The sequence below is a fragment of the Myotis daubentonii genome, chromosome 9 (genome assembly GCF_963259705.1).
Source record: "Myotis daubentonii chromosome 9, mMyoDau2.1, whole genome shotgun sequence".
Taxonomy (NCBI): domain Eukaryota; kingdom Metazoa; phylum Chordata; class Mammalia; order Chiroptera; family Vespertilionidae; genus Myotis; species Myotis daubentonii.
Genome location: NC_081848.1, coordinates 48,483,657 through 48,502,496, shown reverse-complemented (window position 1 = coordinate 48,502,496; position 18,840 = coordinate 48,483,657). Strand labels below are relative to the sequence as shown.

Here is an 18,840-nt window from a genome sequence, read left to right as displayed (position 1 = left end):
TCAGGATGCCATGCAGGCTAGAGCCAGCATTGACTGATGCCATCGGAGCTCTGGGGCTAGAGTGGCCCTTCAGAGTGGTTTCCTCCAAGTTTGTTTAGTTTCCTTGAATTAATTACTAATTTAACCCCAAGCCCTTGCCCAATTGTCAATCTCCTTTCAATATTGTAGTTTGAGTTAGATATTCTATGCATTTTTGCGCGCCTCTCTCTCTCTCTCTCTCTCTCTCTCTCTCTCTCTCTCTCTCTCTCTCTGTGTGTGTGTGTGTGTGTGTGTGTGTGTGTGTGTGTTTTCTTTGTTGATCCTCACCAGAGAATATTTTTTCCATTGATTTTTAGAGAGAATGGAAGGGAGATGGAGAGACAGAGAGAAACATCAATGTGAGAGAGACACATGGATTGGTTGCCTCCTGCATGCACCCCAAGCAGGCCGGGAATTTGTTTGTTTGGTAGTCAGCACTGACTTCCAAGTCCTTCTAGTATGCCTTTCTGCACTGCATAGCCTGACAAGCCAATAAAACCAGCATAAACAATAGTTCCAGACTCTCTTGCAGCTAGGGTCCTGGATATGATTTACTTTGTGCCAGTGAAATGTTTTCATGTACAATTTGAGAAATGGGAGTGAAGCAGAGGCTATTTTCCAACTGGTTTTGGCTTTATTTTACTTATAAGAAACACTGGAGGTAAGTCTATCATCCAGTTTATAGGTATTGAGAAGCAGTTGCTGTGATGGCAACTTCTTCATATCTTGAATCTTGAGAGGTTAAGTACCTTGTACAAGGTTACATAAATAATAAGTGATTGTTCAAGCTCAGATGTCCGAATTCACAGCTACTCAGAGTGTTCTTAAGGTGTGCCTATGTTGTGCAGAAATAGTAGCTTTCCTGGCAGGTTAGGTCTGGTGTCTTCTGGGAATCGTTACTGAAGGCTCAGCCTAGAGCTCACCCCTGTAGTTATTTCAATCATTTTGTAAGCTTTTAGTTCTTTTCATTACATACTTTTAGAGCCATTTGGATTTCTGGCTCTGAAACCTTCTCACTAGCATAATTCAGGAAACATCCTTCTGGGATCCGGACAGGGAGAGCCTATCTCCAAAAATTCCAGGTTTCTAACAACCAGGGGCAAGTACCTGTGCAAGTACCTGAATAGAGGAACTCAGAAAATACGGTACCAGCCTGGCTTGGCTTCTACAGGTCCTGCCTCTATTGGGTTGATGGGAAAATGAGAATCTCTTTTACTTGCCCATTCTGCACCAGAGCCTACACTCAGCACGTCACACAAACAGTCTCTTCCACAACTCGCTAGAGCCTGCAGAGCCGGTGTGATTACCCTCAGCTTACATATGGGGAAGCTCAGATTCCAAAAGGCTAATAAATGACAGGATCATAGCTAACATCCATGTCTGTCTACACACTCAGCCTATACTCATTTACATTTTTAAAAATCTTTTGTCATTTACATTTTAAAAATCTCTTTTCCTAATTATAAGTGTAATACCTGTTCATTGAAGAAACTGTCATTGCCCCTTTGGTGTTATGGGATTATTTTTTTCTACACATGTATTTACATAATTATAAATTCCCAGCTTCTATCATACAAGCTGCCCAGTTTTTGATATAAGCTGTATTTTTTCTTTTCCTTTTTTTCCTTAAACACTGACATGAACAATATTTCAGAAATAAGAAGTAATTGATAAACTGGCTTGTGTTGACCTATGATTAAATGAAAGAGCAAAATGGATCAACAGATAATTGCAAGGTACCACACGTCACGTCTTATGTTATTAAGAGGCTCTGTGAGCTAATTTAAAAGGGTTACAACACCTCTAATATCAGTAATCTTTCTGATGATTTTAATGACTGACCAAAGTGTGTGTGTGTGTGTGTCTTTTGATTGCTGATTACCTTCCCACAGGCTTTAGGCAGTAGTTACCAGTGTTGCCACAAGAATTTAAAAGATGTTATCTGTTGCCTGTTTAGTGTAAATTGGTCCAGGCTGATAACTCAGCATCATCAGGTGTCAACAATTCTAAGGCAGCAGGAGAAATTCAGTTATACTCTGAGGCGGAAAATGAACTACAAACAAAGCCCACATTGAAAATGAGCATGACCTTAAAAATTGGATGGGATCTAGACTTCATTTGATTTTAGGTTCCTCAGGTGGTAACAATAAAAACACAATAAAAACCCACCTCCACTCCAGTTCTCCTCCTCCTTCGATGGCAATATAGTCACATGGTTCAATAGCTAAAAGCTATAAAGAGAGAATCACTGAAAACCTTCCTCCCATTCTTTTTTAAAAAATATTTTTAAATTGTTTTCAGAGAGGAAGGGAGAAGGAAAAGAGATAGAAACATCAATGATGAGAGAGAATCATTGATCAGCAGACTCCTGCACGCCCCCAACTGGGGATAGAGCCCATAACACGGGCATGTGCCCTGATCAGGAATCGAACTGTGCCCTCCTGGTTCATAGATAGATGTTCAATCTCTGAGCCACACCAGACCTTCATCTACCCTGATTTCCTCTTAATTTCTTATATGTTTTTATAGAAATTATATAAAAGCAAATACATAAAGATTCTTGTTTTTACAGGAAAAGTAGCAAAATATACATGTTGTTTTGCACCTTTTTTTCATTTAAAAGTATATTTTGGAGATCTTTCCATATTAGAACATGCAGAGCTTCTTTATTTTTTATTTTTAGCTGCATAATGTTCTATTTTATGGATGTTACATAATTTATATTTCTAGCCCCCTATTGATGGCCACTTGAATTGTTTCTAATCTTTTGCTGCCACAAACATTGCTGTGATGAATAGCTTTGTACATGTCATTTTGCACATTTTGTGCTAGTCAATCTGTATTAAATATATATTTAATTAATTGAAATACTTTAAGATTGTTTTGTAAAATTTATATCAATATACACTCCAACCACTAATGTTTTAAATGCCTGTTTCCTTAATCTTACTGTAAGAGTGCGTTATCAAACTTTGAATTTTTTGTTTCATATGTTTAAAATTCATTACATATCTTTTAATTCATGTCCTTTGCTCATTTTCTATTGGATCACTAGTCTTCAATTAACATCAGGTTTCTTTTGCAGTTTATCATTTGTTCTTTGACTCCATTTATGTTTTTTTAACATCAGAGGTTTGGGTTTTTTTTTAATAGTTGAACTCATTAATCTTTTATGGCAGTGGTTCTCAACCTTCCTAATGCCGCAACCCTTTAATACAGTTCCTCATGCTGTGGTGACCCCCAACCATAAAATTATTTTCGTTGCTACTCATAACTGTTATTTTGCTACTGTTATGAATCGTAATGTAAATATCTGATATGCAGGATATATTTTCATTGTTACAAATTGAACATAATTAAAGCATAGTGATTAATCACAAAAACAATATGTAATTATATATGTGTTTTCCGATGGTCTCAGGCGAACCCTGTGAAAGGGTCGTTAGACCCCCAAAAGGGTCGCAATCCACAGGTTGAGAACCACTGTTTTATGGCTTCTGGATTTGGGATGATAGAAACACTTTCCATGCTACAATATAAAATTTTTTAAAATTATTTTTTAGTAACTTTGAGATTTTTTAAAAAGTTAACTCAGTGAGGCCTGAGGAATAAATTCAACTTTATTTTTGTCTAGGTGGCTGCTCATTTGTCCCAATACCATTTATTTAGTGATCTGTATTTTCTCCAATGAGTTGAGATGTCAGCTTTATTATATTGTATCTATGTATGATATTTTCTTTCTTTTTAAAAAAAATCTTTGTTGTTGAGATTATTATGGATATCCCTCTCTTTTCCCCCCATTGTCCCCCTCCACCCGGTTCCCATCCCTCCCCAGGCCTTCGCCACCCTATTGTCTGTGTCCATAAGTAATGCATATATGCATATAAGATCTTTGTTTAACTCTTCCCGCCCCCTCCCCCCCCCCCGCCCTCCTTCCCTCTGAGAATTGTCAGTCTGTTCCATTTCCATGCCTATGATTCTATTTTATCCACCAGTTTATTCTGTTCATTAGATTTCTTATTCGTTTATTTTGATTTTTAGATTCAATTGTTGAAGGTCTGTATTTGTTTCCATTTTGTTGTTCATATTTTTTATCCTTTTCCTTTTCTTCTTCTTCCTCTTCTTAAAGAATACCCTTCAACATTTCATATAATACTGGTTTAGTGGTGATGAACTCTTTTAGCTTTTTCTTGTCTGTGAAACTCTTTATCTGGCCTTCAATTCTAAATGAGTGCTTTGCTGGGTAGAGTATTCCTTGCTATTCATCACTTTGAATATTTCTTGCCACTGCCTTCTGGCCTGTATAGTTTCTGTTGAGAAATCAGCTGACAGTCGTATGGGCATTCCCCTGTAGGTAACTAACTGCTTTTATCTTGCTGCTTTGAAGATTCTCTCTTTGTCTTTATCCCTTGGCATTTTAATTATGATGTGTCTTGGTGTGGTCCTCTTTGGGTTCCTCTTGTTTGGGACTCTCTGTACTTCCTAGACTTGTAAGTCTATTTCTTTCACCAAGTAGGAGAAGTTTTCTGTCATTATTTCTTCAAACAAGTCCTCAATATCTTGCTCTCTCTCCTCCTCTGGTACCCCCACAATGCAGATGTTGGTACGCTTGAAGTTGTCTGAGAGGCTTCTTACACCATCCTTATATTATTGGATTCTTTTTTCTTTTTCCTCCTCTTGTTGGGTGTTTTTTGCTTCCTCATATTTCAAATTGTTGATTTGATTCTTAGAATCCTTCACTCCACTGTCAAATCCCTGTATATTATTCTTTATTTCAGTCAGTGTATGCTTAATTTCTAACTGGTCCTTTTCCATTTTTTTAGAGGTTTCTAGAAGATTCTTGAGTAATCTTATAACCGTGGTTTTGAACTCTATATCCAGTAGTCTGCTCTCTCCCATTTCTTTCATACCTCCCTGTCTCCACATTTTGGCTGCTTCCCTGTGTTTGTTGCTATGTATTGGGTAGAACTTCTATGTCTCCTTGAGTTGGTAGAGTGGCCGTGTGTGGTAGGTGTTCTATAGGGCCCAGTAGCTCAGAACTCCCCAGTCACCTGAGTGGGGAGCTCTAGGTGCACCCCTTTGTGAGCTGTGAGCACAATCTTGTTGTAGTTGAGACTTGATTGCTATTGGTGTCACTGGGAGGAATTGACCTCCAGGCCAATTGGCTGTGAGGACCAGCTGCAACTACAGTGGGAGAGCTGCTGTGCAGGAGACACCCCTATGGATCAGGATTTGCTTCAGTGGGGCTTTGATGCTCACTGAGTCAGCCCCTTGAGTGTGTCGCTTATAGATGGATGTGTAGAGTTGTAATCTGGTATGGTCTGACACTGGTCACCAGGTACACTAACTCTTGAGTCTCCTGGGAGGTGCAAAGTCAGCCACTGCCTGGGACCACCCAGCAGGAGCTACAGAGAGATCTACAAATTCCTCCTCTTTGTATTTGAAGTGCCCAGATGAGGCCTAGCTATGAAGCAAGGCAGGCTGGTGCTGGTGCTGGGTCTTGGCCTTTTATTGACAGGTTTGGAGCTCCCTAACTCAGCTGCAGCTTATTTGAGAGATTTTATCCTGAGTAAGAAAAGGCTATTCATTTGCAAAAGCTGCTGCACACAGCTTGGGTGGGGTTGTAAATTGGATGAGGCAGGGTCTTAGGGAATCACCAGGGTAGAGCAAACAGAAATGGCTGCCAGTCAGCCTTGCAACTGGGGAGGTCACAACATAGGAACAATGATCCCTGCAAGCACCTCCCTCTGGGAGAAAGCCACCCTGAGTTTCTGCCCTGATGCCAGATAATCCAGTTCCTCCTCGTATGTGTCTGTGTTTCCCCAGAGCCTTGCCCTGGTGCTGGAGCTCAGAGGAAGTGGGACCTTGTAAGTTCAGTTCATGTTACTGGCCTTTTAAAAGGAACAGCTGGACCTCCAGCAGCCTCTGTGTCACTGAGCCCCAGTCTGCACTGGTTTTTACAGTCTGTAGTTCTTACTGCCTGTAGGGACGTCTTTCCCCAGCTCTGGGGCCCTGGGCTGGGGGCTGGTGTGGGGCTGGGACCCCTTCTTCCTCCTAGCAGCCTCCACAGAGACCAGCCCATTCCACACCGCCACACTTCCTACTAGTCTCAGTGTGCTGTCTTCTTTACCTCTTTAGTTGTAAGACTTCCATCCAGCAGTTCTGGATGATGGTCATTCTGTATTTTAGTTGTAATTTTGATGTGGTTGCAGGAGGCGGTGAGTACAGGCATTTACTTACACTGCCATCTCGGAGAATCTGTATCTATGTATGATTTTGTGACTATTTCTGGATGTTATGTTTACTATTAAATTAATCTTGCATTCTGAAATGTATCCCACTTAATTATGACCCTGAATTCTGATTAATTTTTTTGTTTAGGGTTTTTAATTATGGTCATAACTGATATTGATCTATATTTGCTTTTTTGTGTACAATATTATAAAGTTTTGGTATTAATTATATGTTTGCTTCATAGAAAGAAAGGGGAGCACCAAAGGTTTTAAAACAAAAATTGTTATATGCATATTTTGGAAGTGGTGTTGAGAATGAATACTTATTATATATCTTTTCTGCTGGCTGTAAACTTTTTGAGGTAGTCTTTGCCTCAAATTTATCTTGTATTTCCCACAGTGCCTAGCAGTGTCTGGCACACATACGAGCTATATGGAGCAGTAGTTAAGAAGGAGGATCTGATGCCAGAGGTCTTGGCATTGAGTAGGATTCAACCCTATCCACCTGTCTTTCTCCCACCTCACTCAGAGGACCACTTACTACTCAAAGTTTAATGGAGGATTATGTGGAACTGGATAGGAACATTTTTGGCTGTAAATAGCAGAAAACCCAATTCAAAAAACCAAGGTGAGATACCATTTCACATTCATTAGGATGGCTATTATTAAAAAGCAAGCAAGCAAACAAAAAACACCCAAGCCAGGAAATAAGTGTTGGTGAATATCTGAAGAAATTAGAATGCTAGTGCATTGCTGGTGGGAGTGTAAAATAACACTGCTGCTATGGTAAATAGTATTGCCCTCCCTGGAAAAATTAAAAATAGAATTACCATATGATCCAACACATCCACTCCTTGGTAAATACTAAAAAGAATTGAAAGCAGAGGCACAAATATTTATACACCCATGTTTATAGCAGTATTACTCATGATAGCCAAAGGGTGGAAGCAATCCATCAACAGATGAATGGATAAACAAAATGTGGTATACAATACAATGGAATATTATTCAGCCTTAAAAAATAAAGGAAATTCTGACACATGCTACAATATGGATGAATGTTGAAGACATCATGCTACATGAAATAAGCCAGCTACAAAAACTATATGATTCCATTCATACGAGGAAGTACTTAGAGTAGTCAAATTCACAGAAACAGAAAGTAGAATGGTGGCTGCCAGGAGTGGGATGGGGAGTGAGCAATTATTATTTAATGAGTAGAGTTTCAGTTTTGCAAGATGAAAAAAGATCTAGAGGTGAATTGCGGCAATGGTTATACAATATGGATATACTTAATGCCACTAAATTTTACACTTTAAAATGGTTAAAGTGGTAATTTTTATGTTACATATATTTTACCACAATTTTAAAAAGTAAAAATAAAATATAAATGTAAAAAAGGATCAATTAAAAAATAAGGACGTGTATTGGCACATATCACGAGGTGCTGAGGTGGGGCGTGTCTTCGGGTTGGTGTTTCAGTGTTTCTCTTGGCTTTCCCCCTTCCCCTTGGTATCAAGAAGGCTGTCCCTGTTTCTCATTCTCCACAATAACATCACAGGAAGAACAGAGAACCCCTCCATTCCAGCCTTTCAAACAAAGGGCCCAAGATTCACTCTGATTGGAAGGAACATTGTCAAATGCTTATCTTGAACCAGTGTCTGTTGCAAGGGGAATGGAATGAAAGATACTGTCTGAAGCCAATTCCAAAGCCTGAAGTTGAAGGTTGTGCAGCTTCTCTCCTAGGAACCGGACTGCCTCAGGGAGGAATGAATATCTGTTAGGAAGGAGGAGGGAACAGATAGGGTAAATAACCAAAACATTTACTACCTCACATCCAGTTCAGACATATTGAAAAAGTTTTCCAGGAGACGTGAAAGCCCCTATGGAGAAGAAATTAATGTGTGTGCAAGAGCAGGTGGGTTTTCCTTCCTGCGTTAGTCCTCAGGATCTGCTCATCTGCAGACTCGAGTATTTCACCCGTAGCTCATTGTTTTTTGGAGGCTTCTCAGCAAACACCTTTTTCCTTGGGGTAATCAAGATGTTGCACTTCATTTATTCAAATAGTTATTGAGACAGACTTCATATCTTTCAGGCAAAGGGAGCAACATGTGTAAAAGAAAAAACGTATAAGGGGGAAAGTGACAAGCTCCTCATACAAGTAATTTGATGTTACTGGAACAGAGCTTATAAGAGAGAAGTGAGAAAGGTAAAATGGGATTGAATCATAAAGGTCTTTGGCTAGGCAGCTCTTGTTTCAACTTATTTATTGAAGTAAAACACTTATGCCCGGCTGGCCGGGGTGGCTCAGTGATTGAGCGTTGACCTATGAACCAGGAAGTCATGGTTCGATTCCTGGTCAAGGAACATGCCTGGATTTCAGGCTTGATCCCCAATAGGGGGCATGCAGGAAGCAACTGATCAATGATTCTCATCATTAATGTTTCTGTCTCTCCCTTTCCTTTCTGAAATCAATAAAAATATCTTAAAAAGATACACAATAAAGTGCATAAGGTGAATAATCTTCAGCCAACATCTCAACAAATTTTTATATATGTGCACATCCATATACACCCAGACCTAGCAGAACATTTCCAGCATTCCAAAGGTTCCTTCATGCTCCTTCCCAGTCAATACCCATCCCCATAGGGAACTACTATTTTGGATTCTATTGCTGTGAATTAGTTCTACCTACTCTTACATTCCACAGAAGTGAAATTATACAATATGTACCCTTTTGTATCTGGTTTCTTTCACTCAGTGTAATGATCATGAAATGCCTCCATGTTGCTTGTTTCAGAGTTTGATCGTTCTATTGCTCCGTGGTATTCCATTGAATGACTATTCCACAATTTGTTCATGCGTTCTGTAGTTTGGTGGACATTAGGGTTGTTTCCAGTTCCGTGCTAGTGTGAACATAGCTATTATGAACATTCTTGTACATTTCTTTGGTGCACATATGCACTAATTTCTCTGGGGTATATACCTAGAAGTGGTTAGGCATGTTTTGCTATAGTAGATACAACCCAACAGTTCTCCAGAGTGGTTATATCAAGGGACTTTTGACTTTAGCCCAAGGAAGACTGGGAATGGTATGAAATTTACATCTCACTTTGGCAGCCACTGTGGAAGATGCACAGAAAGGGGGTGAGATGCTAGACAGGGAGACCAGTAAGGAACCATGACCAAGGGCAACAGACCAGGTGAGGGATGATGCGGCCCTGAGCTCAGGCAGCTCGTGTGGAGGAAGAGGATGGTTTTGAGAGATGGTAAGAAGTTGATGTGATTGTTTGGAGGTGGTGGGGAGAGGATGAAGTTCAGGATGCCTGCCAGGTCTCTGAGTTGGTGATGGCAGAATGGAGGTGGACTTCTCTAAGAGAGAGAGAGCATTGAGAAGGAACAGGTTTGAGGAAGATGAGCTCCCTTTTGAACAGAGTCAATCTGAGGGACCTGTGAGGTGGTAGTAGCCAGCAGGCAATTGGAGGTACAGGACTGAAGCTAAGGGGAGAGATCTAAACTGGGCATTTCTATTCTGGAATCTGGGGAATGAGTGAACCATGGGGAAGAGGGTGTGAAAAGGGGATCCCAAGAAGATGATCAAGAAGGCTTTTCTTGCCTGGCCGGTGTGGCTCAGTGGTTGAGCATCAACCTATGAATCAGGAGGTCACAGTTGGATTCCTGGTCTGGCCACATGCCTGGGTTATGGGCTTGATCTCCAGTGTGGGGGCATGTGGGAGACAATTGATCAATTATTCTCTCTCATCTTTGATGTTTCTGTGTCTCTCTCCTTCTCCCTTCCTCTCTGAAATCAATATTTTTTTTTTAAAGAAGGCTTTTCCTGAGAGGTAGGAAGAAAACCAGGAGCTTGCCTGCTGTAGTAAAAACTCAGGGGAGGGACATTTTCTAAAAGGAGTTTCCAGAGGCTGCTGAGGAGTCAGGAAGATGGCCGTTGAAAAGTGTCCTATGAACACTGAGCTTAAACTAGCCATTCACAGTCAGGGGCATCCAGGATTCTCCGTCTCAACAATCTGGTGTCAGAAGCGCACACCAATGAGGCGGGGCTGCTGGCTGGGCTGCCTCTCCCCTCCAGCCTGTTTCACAGCCTCAGTCCAGGGGCAGTGCCTGTGGCCTCTCAACGTTTGTGGGGACCTCAGCTGGACAATAGAGGGCAGACAGCAGCTAGTGCATGGCCCACAGAGCCCCTCCTGACATCGGAACACTGAAACATTGACATTTGAACACAAATTTCCCCTGGAGCCTTTCTCTATGGGAATTCCCAGTTGTGAGCCATCTTGGCTTTAATCTGAAGTGTCAGGAAGGTTGCCCAGGACTCTGGGAGCACCCAGCTGAAAGCACATTCGTGTGAAGGTTGGGGCAAACAAACCAGAATCCAGAGCAGTTTTAAAGATCTGTGCCCGCGGTGAACTTTTCCAGGAAACATAACAAAAACGGACCCTCTTAGGCAAAAAAGCACTGGGTCTTATCATTATTCATTTGTATTCTTAACTGAAATATAAACTCGGGGAAACGGTGAAGGGAAAGAACAGCACATGTCTTATTTCTTTAGCAGGCACAGGGGCTGGAGGAGGCTCCCGTAGGGTTTAACAGGCAGCTTTATGTATTTATATGCTTTGACTGGAGCTAAAGAGCTCCATGCCACACAATGGGCAGTTTCTAGCTGGATTTTAAAAGAAAATAACTTTGATCATTTCAAAAGCAATGAAGCCTGATGCAACGAAGAGAAAAGAGGGCAGTAATTTATGGCTACCATTAAGGACACAAAGACAAAGGCAGAGGGGACGTTTCCCTAAGTGAAGATTTACAAATGTGTAAAATCCACCCTTACGCCTAGAAAAAGCGGAGTGTCTCTGCCCGCACCACACAAAAGGGGGTGGGAGGGAGGGGCGAAAGACAGAACAAGCGATGCAACCTGCCTGCCTTCACTGGGGATGAAAAGGTCAAAAAGAAAACAACACAGAACAGTTATTTTCTCAGGTTCTCCACCAGGCAGCGGCATGAGCAACGAAGGCCCAGAGAGGCAGACTCAGCCTGGGCACCATGGGCATGGGAGGGGCAAGGACCGCAGAGGAGGGGTGCAGAGGGGGGAACCCTGGGAGGATGGACCCTAGGAAGATGCTTTTGTGCATGAGCTAGGCGGGGATTTTTTGTGATGTTTCTTTATTTAATTAATTTATTTAATCAAAGGAATGAATAGATATAGACAGACACAGGTATAGACATACATATAGATACACACAAATGCACATGTATATGTGTGTGTGTGTACAGGAGAAAATTTAATAAATACAGAGACGCTCTAAGAACATGAACATCCTGAGTATGGTGTTTGTCGCATCTGGGAATTGCTGCTACATCTCTCCCTGGAGTGATGCTGAGCGCAGGGGGAGGCAGTCTTCTGTGCCCAGGGTGGTGCGGGAGGGCCCGCGCAGTGTGTGCCCTTAACAGTGGTTCTCAACCTTCTGGCCCTTTAAGTACAGTTCCTCGTGTTGTTACCCAACCATAAAATTATTTTCGTTGCTACTTCATAACTGTAATGTTGCTATTGTTATGAATCGTAATGTAAATATCTGATATGCAGGATGGTCTTAGGCGACCCCTGTGAAAGGGCCGTTCGACCCCCAAAGGGGTCGCGACCCACAGGTTGAGAACCGCTGCCTTAGAAGGCTGTCGTGTGTGGAGGGCCAGGCGGCAGGCACTCCCTGTGTGGCAGGGGCCAGACCTGCGGTTTAAGAGGTCAGGTGGTCAGACGCCTCGTGTGCCCCAGGCGGAGCTGGGGCTGAGGCTTGTCCCTAGTGGCTCACCCTTGACTCCTAGCCCCCTTCCCCTTCACCTTTTAGACGCCCCGAAGAGAGATTTAACTGGTTTTCAGTGACGTGGGCATTGTCTGCTGTGATTCTGGCCCAGGCGTGTCCCTGAGAGACAGTCTCGGGATGCCCCACGGTGGGGCAGGTGGGCCGCTGCCTTGGGAGTGCGTGGGGCGGCAGCAGAGGGTGGAGCGGAGAAAGGGGCAGAGGATGTCAGGTGAGCAGGGACTGGGGCCACCCTCTTCACTGAGCGCTCCTGAGTGTCAGCGTGTGTGGGATCTCCCCATCCCCCCGCCCTTGCCCCTCCCGAGTGGAGAGGCGGGGAAGCCCCGAAGGTGGCTTTGGGGTCCCCAGGACACTTTCTGGGTGCCCCGTGTCCGAGCGGTTCAGGGTAGAAGGCTGTTTGTCCTCCCAAGGGCGGCCGGGCCAAGTTGTAGGACACCGCACACAGGCGGGGCAGGAGGCTGAGACCGAGCGGGGTGGGAGTGAGGGGGCAGCGGGTTTGGTCCCGGGCCAGGGGGCGGTCCCCCCCATCCCAGGCCCGCCCGCAGGCTGACAGCCACCCTCGGGCCACCGTGGCCGCGCCCCCTGCGCCCGAGATCGAGGGGGGAGGGAAGGGGCCAGGAGGGGAGGACCGTGTGAAAATGAGGCCGGGGCTCGGGCCGGGCGGGGCCAGGCGGGTGTCAGCGCGCGGCGGCGGGGCGCCCGCACACACCTCCGCAGCCGCTGCCTCGCCGCCGCCCGCGCCGCCGCCTCTGCCCGCAGCCGCCGCGCCTTCCATGGGGGTCTCGGGCCGCGGCTGCCCCGGGGCGGCCCGGGCGCTGCTGCCGCTGCTGCTGCCGCTGCTGCTACGGGCGGCGGTGCTGCCCGGCCCGGGCCACGTCCCGGCGCCGCCCGAGGGTGAGTGTCCGGCCGCAGGGGCGCACCTGGCCGGCGGGGCGGGCGCGGGAAGGGGGTCCGGGGTTCCCCAGCGGCTCGCCCCGAGCGGCGGGCCCCGGACTGGGCTGCGGAGCTTCACGTGGCCCCCGCTCCCCTGGGGCCCGCACCCCTGGGCCAGGCCAAGGCGCCAGGACCGCGGGGGCTGGAGGCCCAGGGCCGGCCTCGGACCCGGGGCTGATGACAGTTCCGTCAGGGTCCCCGCCTCCCGGCCCCTGGAGAGAGCCTGCGGGTCAGACTCCCCTGCCGAGCAGGGAGCAGGGCATCGGGGTCTCAGGGTCCAGCTCCTCCTCGCCCAGACGGGGACACGGGGCGCCGCGGCCAGGGCACCTCATTCCCTCGCGGCAGCTCTGCTCCTGCTCCCTCCGGGGCCGGGCGCTCTCCGGGGGATTCGGGTCGCCTCCCGGATCTTCTATGTGCGGAGCAGCCGCTGTGGGAGGATCCCGGAATCCTGGACGCAGCCTGGCTGTGGGGCCGGTAGATAAGGATTCTGGACAGTCTTCATTAACCGAACTGGAAATACTTTCAAAACTTTTGTTTTTAATGAACGTCCTGGAGTGATGTCAACCAGGAAATACTTCTGCCAAGGCCTGTGTCCAGGTTGAGAGGGCGAGCAGTGGTGAAGGGGGTGGGTACCATTCCCTCTTTGCACCATCTGGGAGCTCAGACCCCGTGCGCTCAGAGCCCAGGCCCGCCTTCCCCCTGCAACATACCCGGAGAGAAAGCTGACAGACACCGCTTGCTTCTCAGAGCTGGTGTGCCTACTCGATCACCCGTGTAGGCATTTACTATTGCCCACACCCCTTCCAGGCAAGGGGACGCGGGCCCAATCTGTAATCAAGATGGGGAGACAAGCAAGAAAACAGTGACAGATCTGCCTGCTATGTGCAACGAAAGGAGACAAACATGGGGGAGCATATCTTGGGAGACACCTCCCCTCCCCTCGGGGGTCCTGGTAGGCTTCCTGGAGGGGGTGCATCAGAGCTGAGTCTTGAAGGCGCATAGAAAGGTTGGGGAGTATTCCAGTCAGAAGGATCAGGCTGTGCCTGGAACTGTATCGGAAATGGTATGGTTCATCCCAGGGGCTCCTGAGCCGTTTAGCTGGTGAAGAGCGAAGGCGGGTGGGCTGGTGGGAGATGGTGCCAGAGAGGGGCCAGGGTCAGAGCACACAGGGCTTAGGGCACCTGGCCAGGAGCTGCTGTGCTCTTTTGCAGATGTGGACGAGTGTGCCCAAGGGCTGGATGACTGCCACACTAACGCCCTGTGTCAGAACACACTCACCTCCTACAAGTGCTCCTGCAAGCCTGGCTACCAAGGGGAGGGCAGGCAGTGTGAGGGTAAGTGTCTCGGACCGTGGTGGGTGGGCCAGCAGGGGAAGCTCCCTACCTACTCAGCTCTTATAGTGGCCACTCATGATGGTAAAAGTCCTGCCCCTTCCCCTGAGTCACATCCCCCCCTCTCATCCTTCAGGGACTGGGGACAGCAGGCCTTCCCCCGAGCTGATCATGCAGTTTTACGTGGCTAGCTTCTACCAAGGAAAAGAGGCGTTTTAGTATCTTTTGGTGCCACTCAGTTTGGGGGCAGAAAGTCAGGAGGCTGTGCTAGCCAGAGCAGCAGATCCCGCTCTCCCCTCAGCGGCTTGCGCCTTCTCTGGGAGTGTGAGTGCCAGGGCCCTGCCCTCCCCGGCAGGCTCTGAAGCTCCGCCTCGTCCATGGCTCTGGGCGGCTTGGTGTTGTGATCCACCATGCTTGAGAGCTACACCCAGGGTCTGCCTCTTTTGGAGCTGCAAGTTCACGCTGGAAAGATGTGTACGGAAGGATCCCGTAGAGCTCCAGATCTGGGAGCTGGAGGTCTGGACTCTGCCACTTTGAGCTCTTGGCCCCTGGGGGTTGGCTCTGTGTCATGAACTCTGAAGTTCAGAACCAGCTGGAGGCTGGACCCTCACAGGAGGAGGCGTTCCCGGGGATGGAAATCATAGCATGTTGGAGCGGGCAGGGCTTTTCAGGGAGCTCTGAGCCAACCCCACCCTTCATTTTACAGATGAGAATACTGAGGCCCAGGGGAGTTGGGAAAGGGACTTGTGGCTATGATCGCACTATTAGCCCGCAGGTGAAACAAAGTCAGATCTCCACTCGAGCCCTGGCCCCGGCCCCACATCTCTTCTATTCACTCAGCTTCGCAGTGTCCCTCTTTGGTTGGGTGAGAAATCCTAATATTTATGGTCTCCTTTTCGCTGAGGAGCAAAACTCCTGTCTCTTCCATCAGAGGAGGCATGCGCCTGGTCAGGTGCATAGCAAGTCGGGTGGGTGGTCCATCCATAAAGCCCTTCTGTGTCTTCAAATTTATATTTTCCCAGAGACAGACAACCATCTCTCTAACTGCCATACATCACGGGAAGCCAAAAAGCTACCTCTCCCTGACACATCTGTCTGTCTGTTCCTCCATACCACACCCTCACCATCTTAAATATTTTATTGACAGTATTAGAACTCACACGTGTTGGTACCCTGCTTGGGGGGGCGGGTGTGTTCACTTTTTCACTGTGTCCTCGGGTCACTGTGTCCTCTCCGGGGGCAGGAACCAGGCCATGGCTGCTTCTGGATAAAGTGCTTATTTAGTAAATGATGTCAAATGACAGGTGGCAAGGGTTTCCTTATTCTTAGCTGTTGGGTTATAGTCACAAATAAAATTGAATTGCTAACAGTTTAGAGTTGAAAAGTCTACTATTGAGTTTAAAATAGCAAATGATTTGCTGGCATTGTTGCTCTTATGTACTTAAATTGCTTTTTAACATAATATATGATTAGGGTTATAAAAAGTTAAGCAACACACACACACACACACAAAACAACAACAAAAAAGCAACACACAGAAAATGTATCCACAGGTAATCACCATTAACATAGAGCATATATTCTTTTTATTTTAAACCAAAACCCTAGGAGTACGCTCTTGGAATACTTGCAATATGTATAAACGTAGTGAGTCAGGACGTCCTGTTGAGTTTGGACTTCTTGGTAGAGGAGTCTGGAAGGAGAAGGACTGCAAGGATTTAAAGATGTAACTCTTTTATGTGTGTTTCTTGGCTTATTAGTTTTTAAGTCTCTTGGGTCCAACCCACAGTATCATTTGCTCCTAAGTTCAAGGGTGATAACTGGGTTTACTCAGAGTGGACAGGATTTTATCCTCCACAAAGTTTCTTCTGCCCAAATGTTGGAGATGTGAAAGTATGGGCCCTGAAAAGTCTTTTTTAAATAAGGTGATTCATAAGTTGGCTTAAAGTATCTAAAAATCTTTTCATTAAGTTTTTTATTCTAAATGATCTTTGCTTTTATCTCAGGCTTCAGGGAGGGGATGTTTCAGTGGTCAGTAATCAGTATATGGTCCTTATTTTCAGTTTAGGGAACTGATTTAAGTTTAACAAAAGTGAATCTAAACTTGAACTATGAATAGGAGCTGTATTTTTTTAAAAAATTTTTACTTAGAAATTATTTTAGGCTTCAGAAATTTTGCAAAAATAGTGCAGAACTCACATGTGCCCTTCATTTATCTTACCCAAATATTAACAAGTCAGATAAATACAATACAGTATCAAAACCAGGAAATTAACATCTCCACAATATTAACCAAACTGTAGACCTTATTCACATTCCACCTTTTTTCTTTAAACGTTCTTCTCCCCTGACCCCTTCCACTCCCGTCCCAGGATCCAGCTCAAAGTCCCACATGACATTTATCTGTTGTCTCTCTGTCTCCTCCAGCCTATGACAGTCCCTCAGTCTTTCCTGTCACGGACAATTGATGAGTACAGTTCAGTTCTTTTGTTTGCCTTATATTTCCTCATGATAAGCATTGATATGGCAGGAATTGAAAAGAGTTATTCCCTCCTCCTATTCCTATTGCCCTGTTCCCATTCCTCCTTCACTCCACCCCTTTCCCCACACACTGTGGGTCACCATCTCTGCAGTTTCTGTGTTTCTCATGATAAGAATGTGGTTATCCATTTGTAGTAATACCACAGCGAAACCTCGACAAGGCTGCTGCAGAAGTGCTGCTGTGCATCACATGGAGGGCTCGCAATGGCAACCACTGATCACCTGATGAAGATGGTATATTCTGGGTTTCTCCACTGCAAACTTAGGATTTTTTCTTTTAATAGACACATGTCTTGGGCCTATTACTTTCAGCTTATGCTAATATTTTGTTTCTTCTCAAATCGTTGTCCATGGATTTTAGCATCCAACTGTGGACCTTGCCTGCAACAATTATTACTGTGATGTGTGCCTCTTGGTAATTTTGTATTTCCATTGTTCCTTATACACCTATTACATTGGTATTCTTCTATAAGGAAGATTCCTTCTCTACTATTCATGTATGCATTGATTTCTATGTTTATGTATTTATGCCAGTATGTACTCGTGGGTTTTTATTTAATTACTAGAGGCCCTGTGCATGAATTCATGCACGGGTGGGGTCCCTTGGCCTGGCCGGTGATCGGGGCGATGGGGGGGGCGGGTGGCAGCCAGCCTGGGGGAGGGGTTACGGGAGGTTGGCCAGCCACTGGGGGGAGGGACCGCAGGAGGTTGGCTGTGGGAATACACTGACCACCAGGGGGAGACTCCTGCATTGAGTGTCTGCCCCCGGGTGGTCAGTGAGTGTCACAGCAACCGGTTGACCGGTCATTCAGTCACTTAGGCTTTTATATATATAGATGTTTTGTTACTTATTTTTGGCTCAAATTGTTTCAGCTTTAGCTATTAGGAGCTCCATCACATTGTCTCCTGTGTCATTTTTACATGCCCCCATCATTTTATGAGAAATTCCTAATTTTCTGGCACTGCAAAATGCTCCAAACTTATCTTCTATTTTCCCCCACCCCAGCCCTGGAATCAACCACTTCTCCTAGGTGCCCTGATTCCTTTTATTGAAAAATGGTGTATAGAAACCAAGATCTGGATGTTTGCTGTTTTCATTGTTACTGGGGTGATTACGCCTGGGTCTTCTCAGTGGACAGAGCTAGAAAATATATGTATGTTTATTAGTCCACGCATACACACATCTCTATTAATTTTTTTAAAGACATGTTTTTATTGATTTCAGAGAGCAGAAGGGAGAGAGAGAGAGATAGAAACATCAATGATGAGAGGCAAGCATTAATTGGCTGCCTCCTGCACGCCCCCTACTGGGGATCAAGCCTACAACCCGGGCATGTACCCTGACCAGGAATTGAGCCGTGACCTCCTGGTTCATGGGTTGACACTCAACCACTGAGCAACACCAGCCAGACTATTAATGTTTTTTTTTTTAATATATTTTATTGATCTTTTACAGAGAGGAAGGGAGAGAGATAGAGAGTTAGAAACATCGATGAGAGAGAAACATCGATCAGCCGCCTCCTGCACATCTCCCACTGGGGATGTGCCCGCAACCCAGGCACATGCCCCTGACCGGAATCGAACCCGGGACCCTTCAGTCCGCAGGCCGACGCTCTATCCACTGAGCCAAACCGGTTTCGGCGACTATTCATGTTTTATATCTATCTCTTTTGTGTGTGTGTGTGTGTGTGTGTGTGTGTGTGTAACAGTGAGTTACACTGATACTTTGGAATCCAAAGCAATACTACAAGATTTATTCTAACCTCCTTTTTCGCTTATTCATAACTTTTTTTTCTCCAACGGTGAGAAACTTGGCTCTTATTATCTGAAATATATTTACCAACCCTAGTTTGTTCAATTCTAGTATACAAATTAAGTATTTAAAGAATTGCCAATCTCTAACCCTGTGAGTAAAACAGGTTTAGTAATTAGAGGACAGTCTTTTATACAGCT

At 45.5% G+C, this 18,840-nt stretch overlaps 1 protein-coding gene across 4 annotated transcripts in view; it reads left to right on the top strand.

The window, feature by feature from the left end:
* Nucleotides 1-12,784: 12,784 nt before the first annotated feature.
* Nucleotides 12,785-18,840, top strand: part of SCUBE2 (signal peptide, CUB domain and EGF like domain containing 2) — a 68,546-nt gene continuing 62,490 nt past the window's right edge. For 2 of the 4 annotated variants that reach the window (XM_059708838.1, XM_059708837.1), the window contains exons 1-2: nucleotides 12,785-12,976; nucleotides 14,227-14,349. In XM_059708838.1, the coding sequence (XP_059564821.1) occupies nucleotides 12,856-12,976; nucleotides 14,227-14,349 (244 nt within the window). In that variant the 5' untranslated portion in view covers nucleotides 12,785-12,855. The remainder of the gene's footprint in view (nucleotides 12,977-14,226; nucleotides 14,350-18,840) is intronic. The other 2 variants (XM_059708841.1, XM_059708839.1) reach the window with 2 other exon arrangements.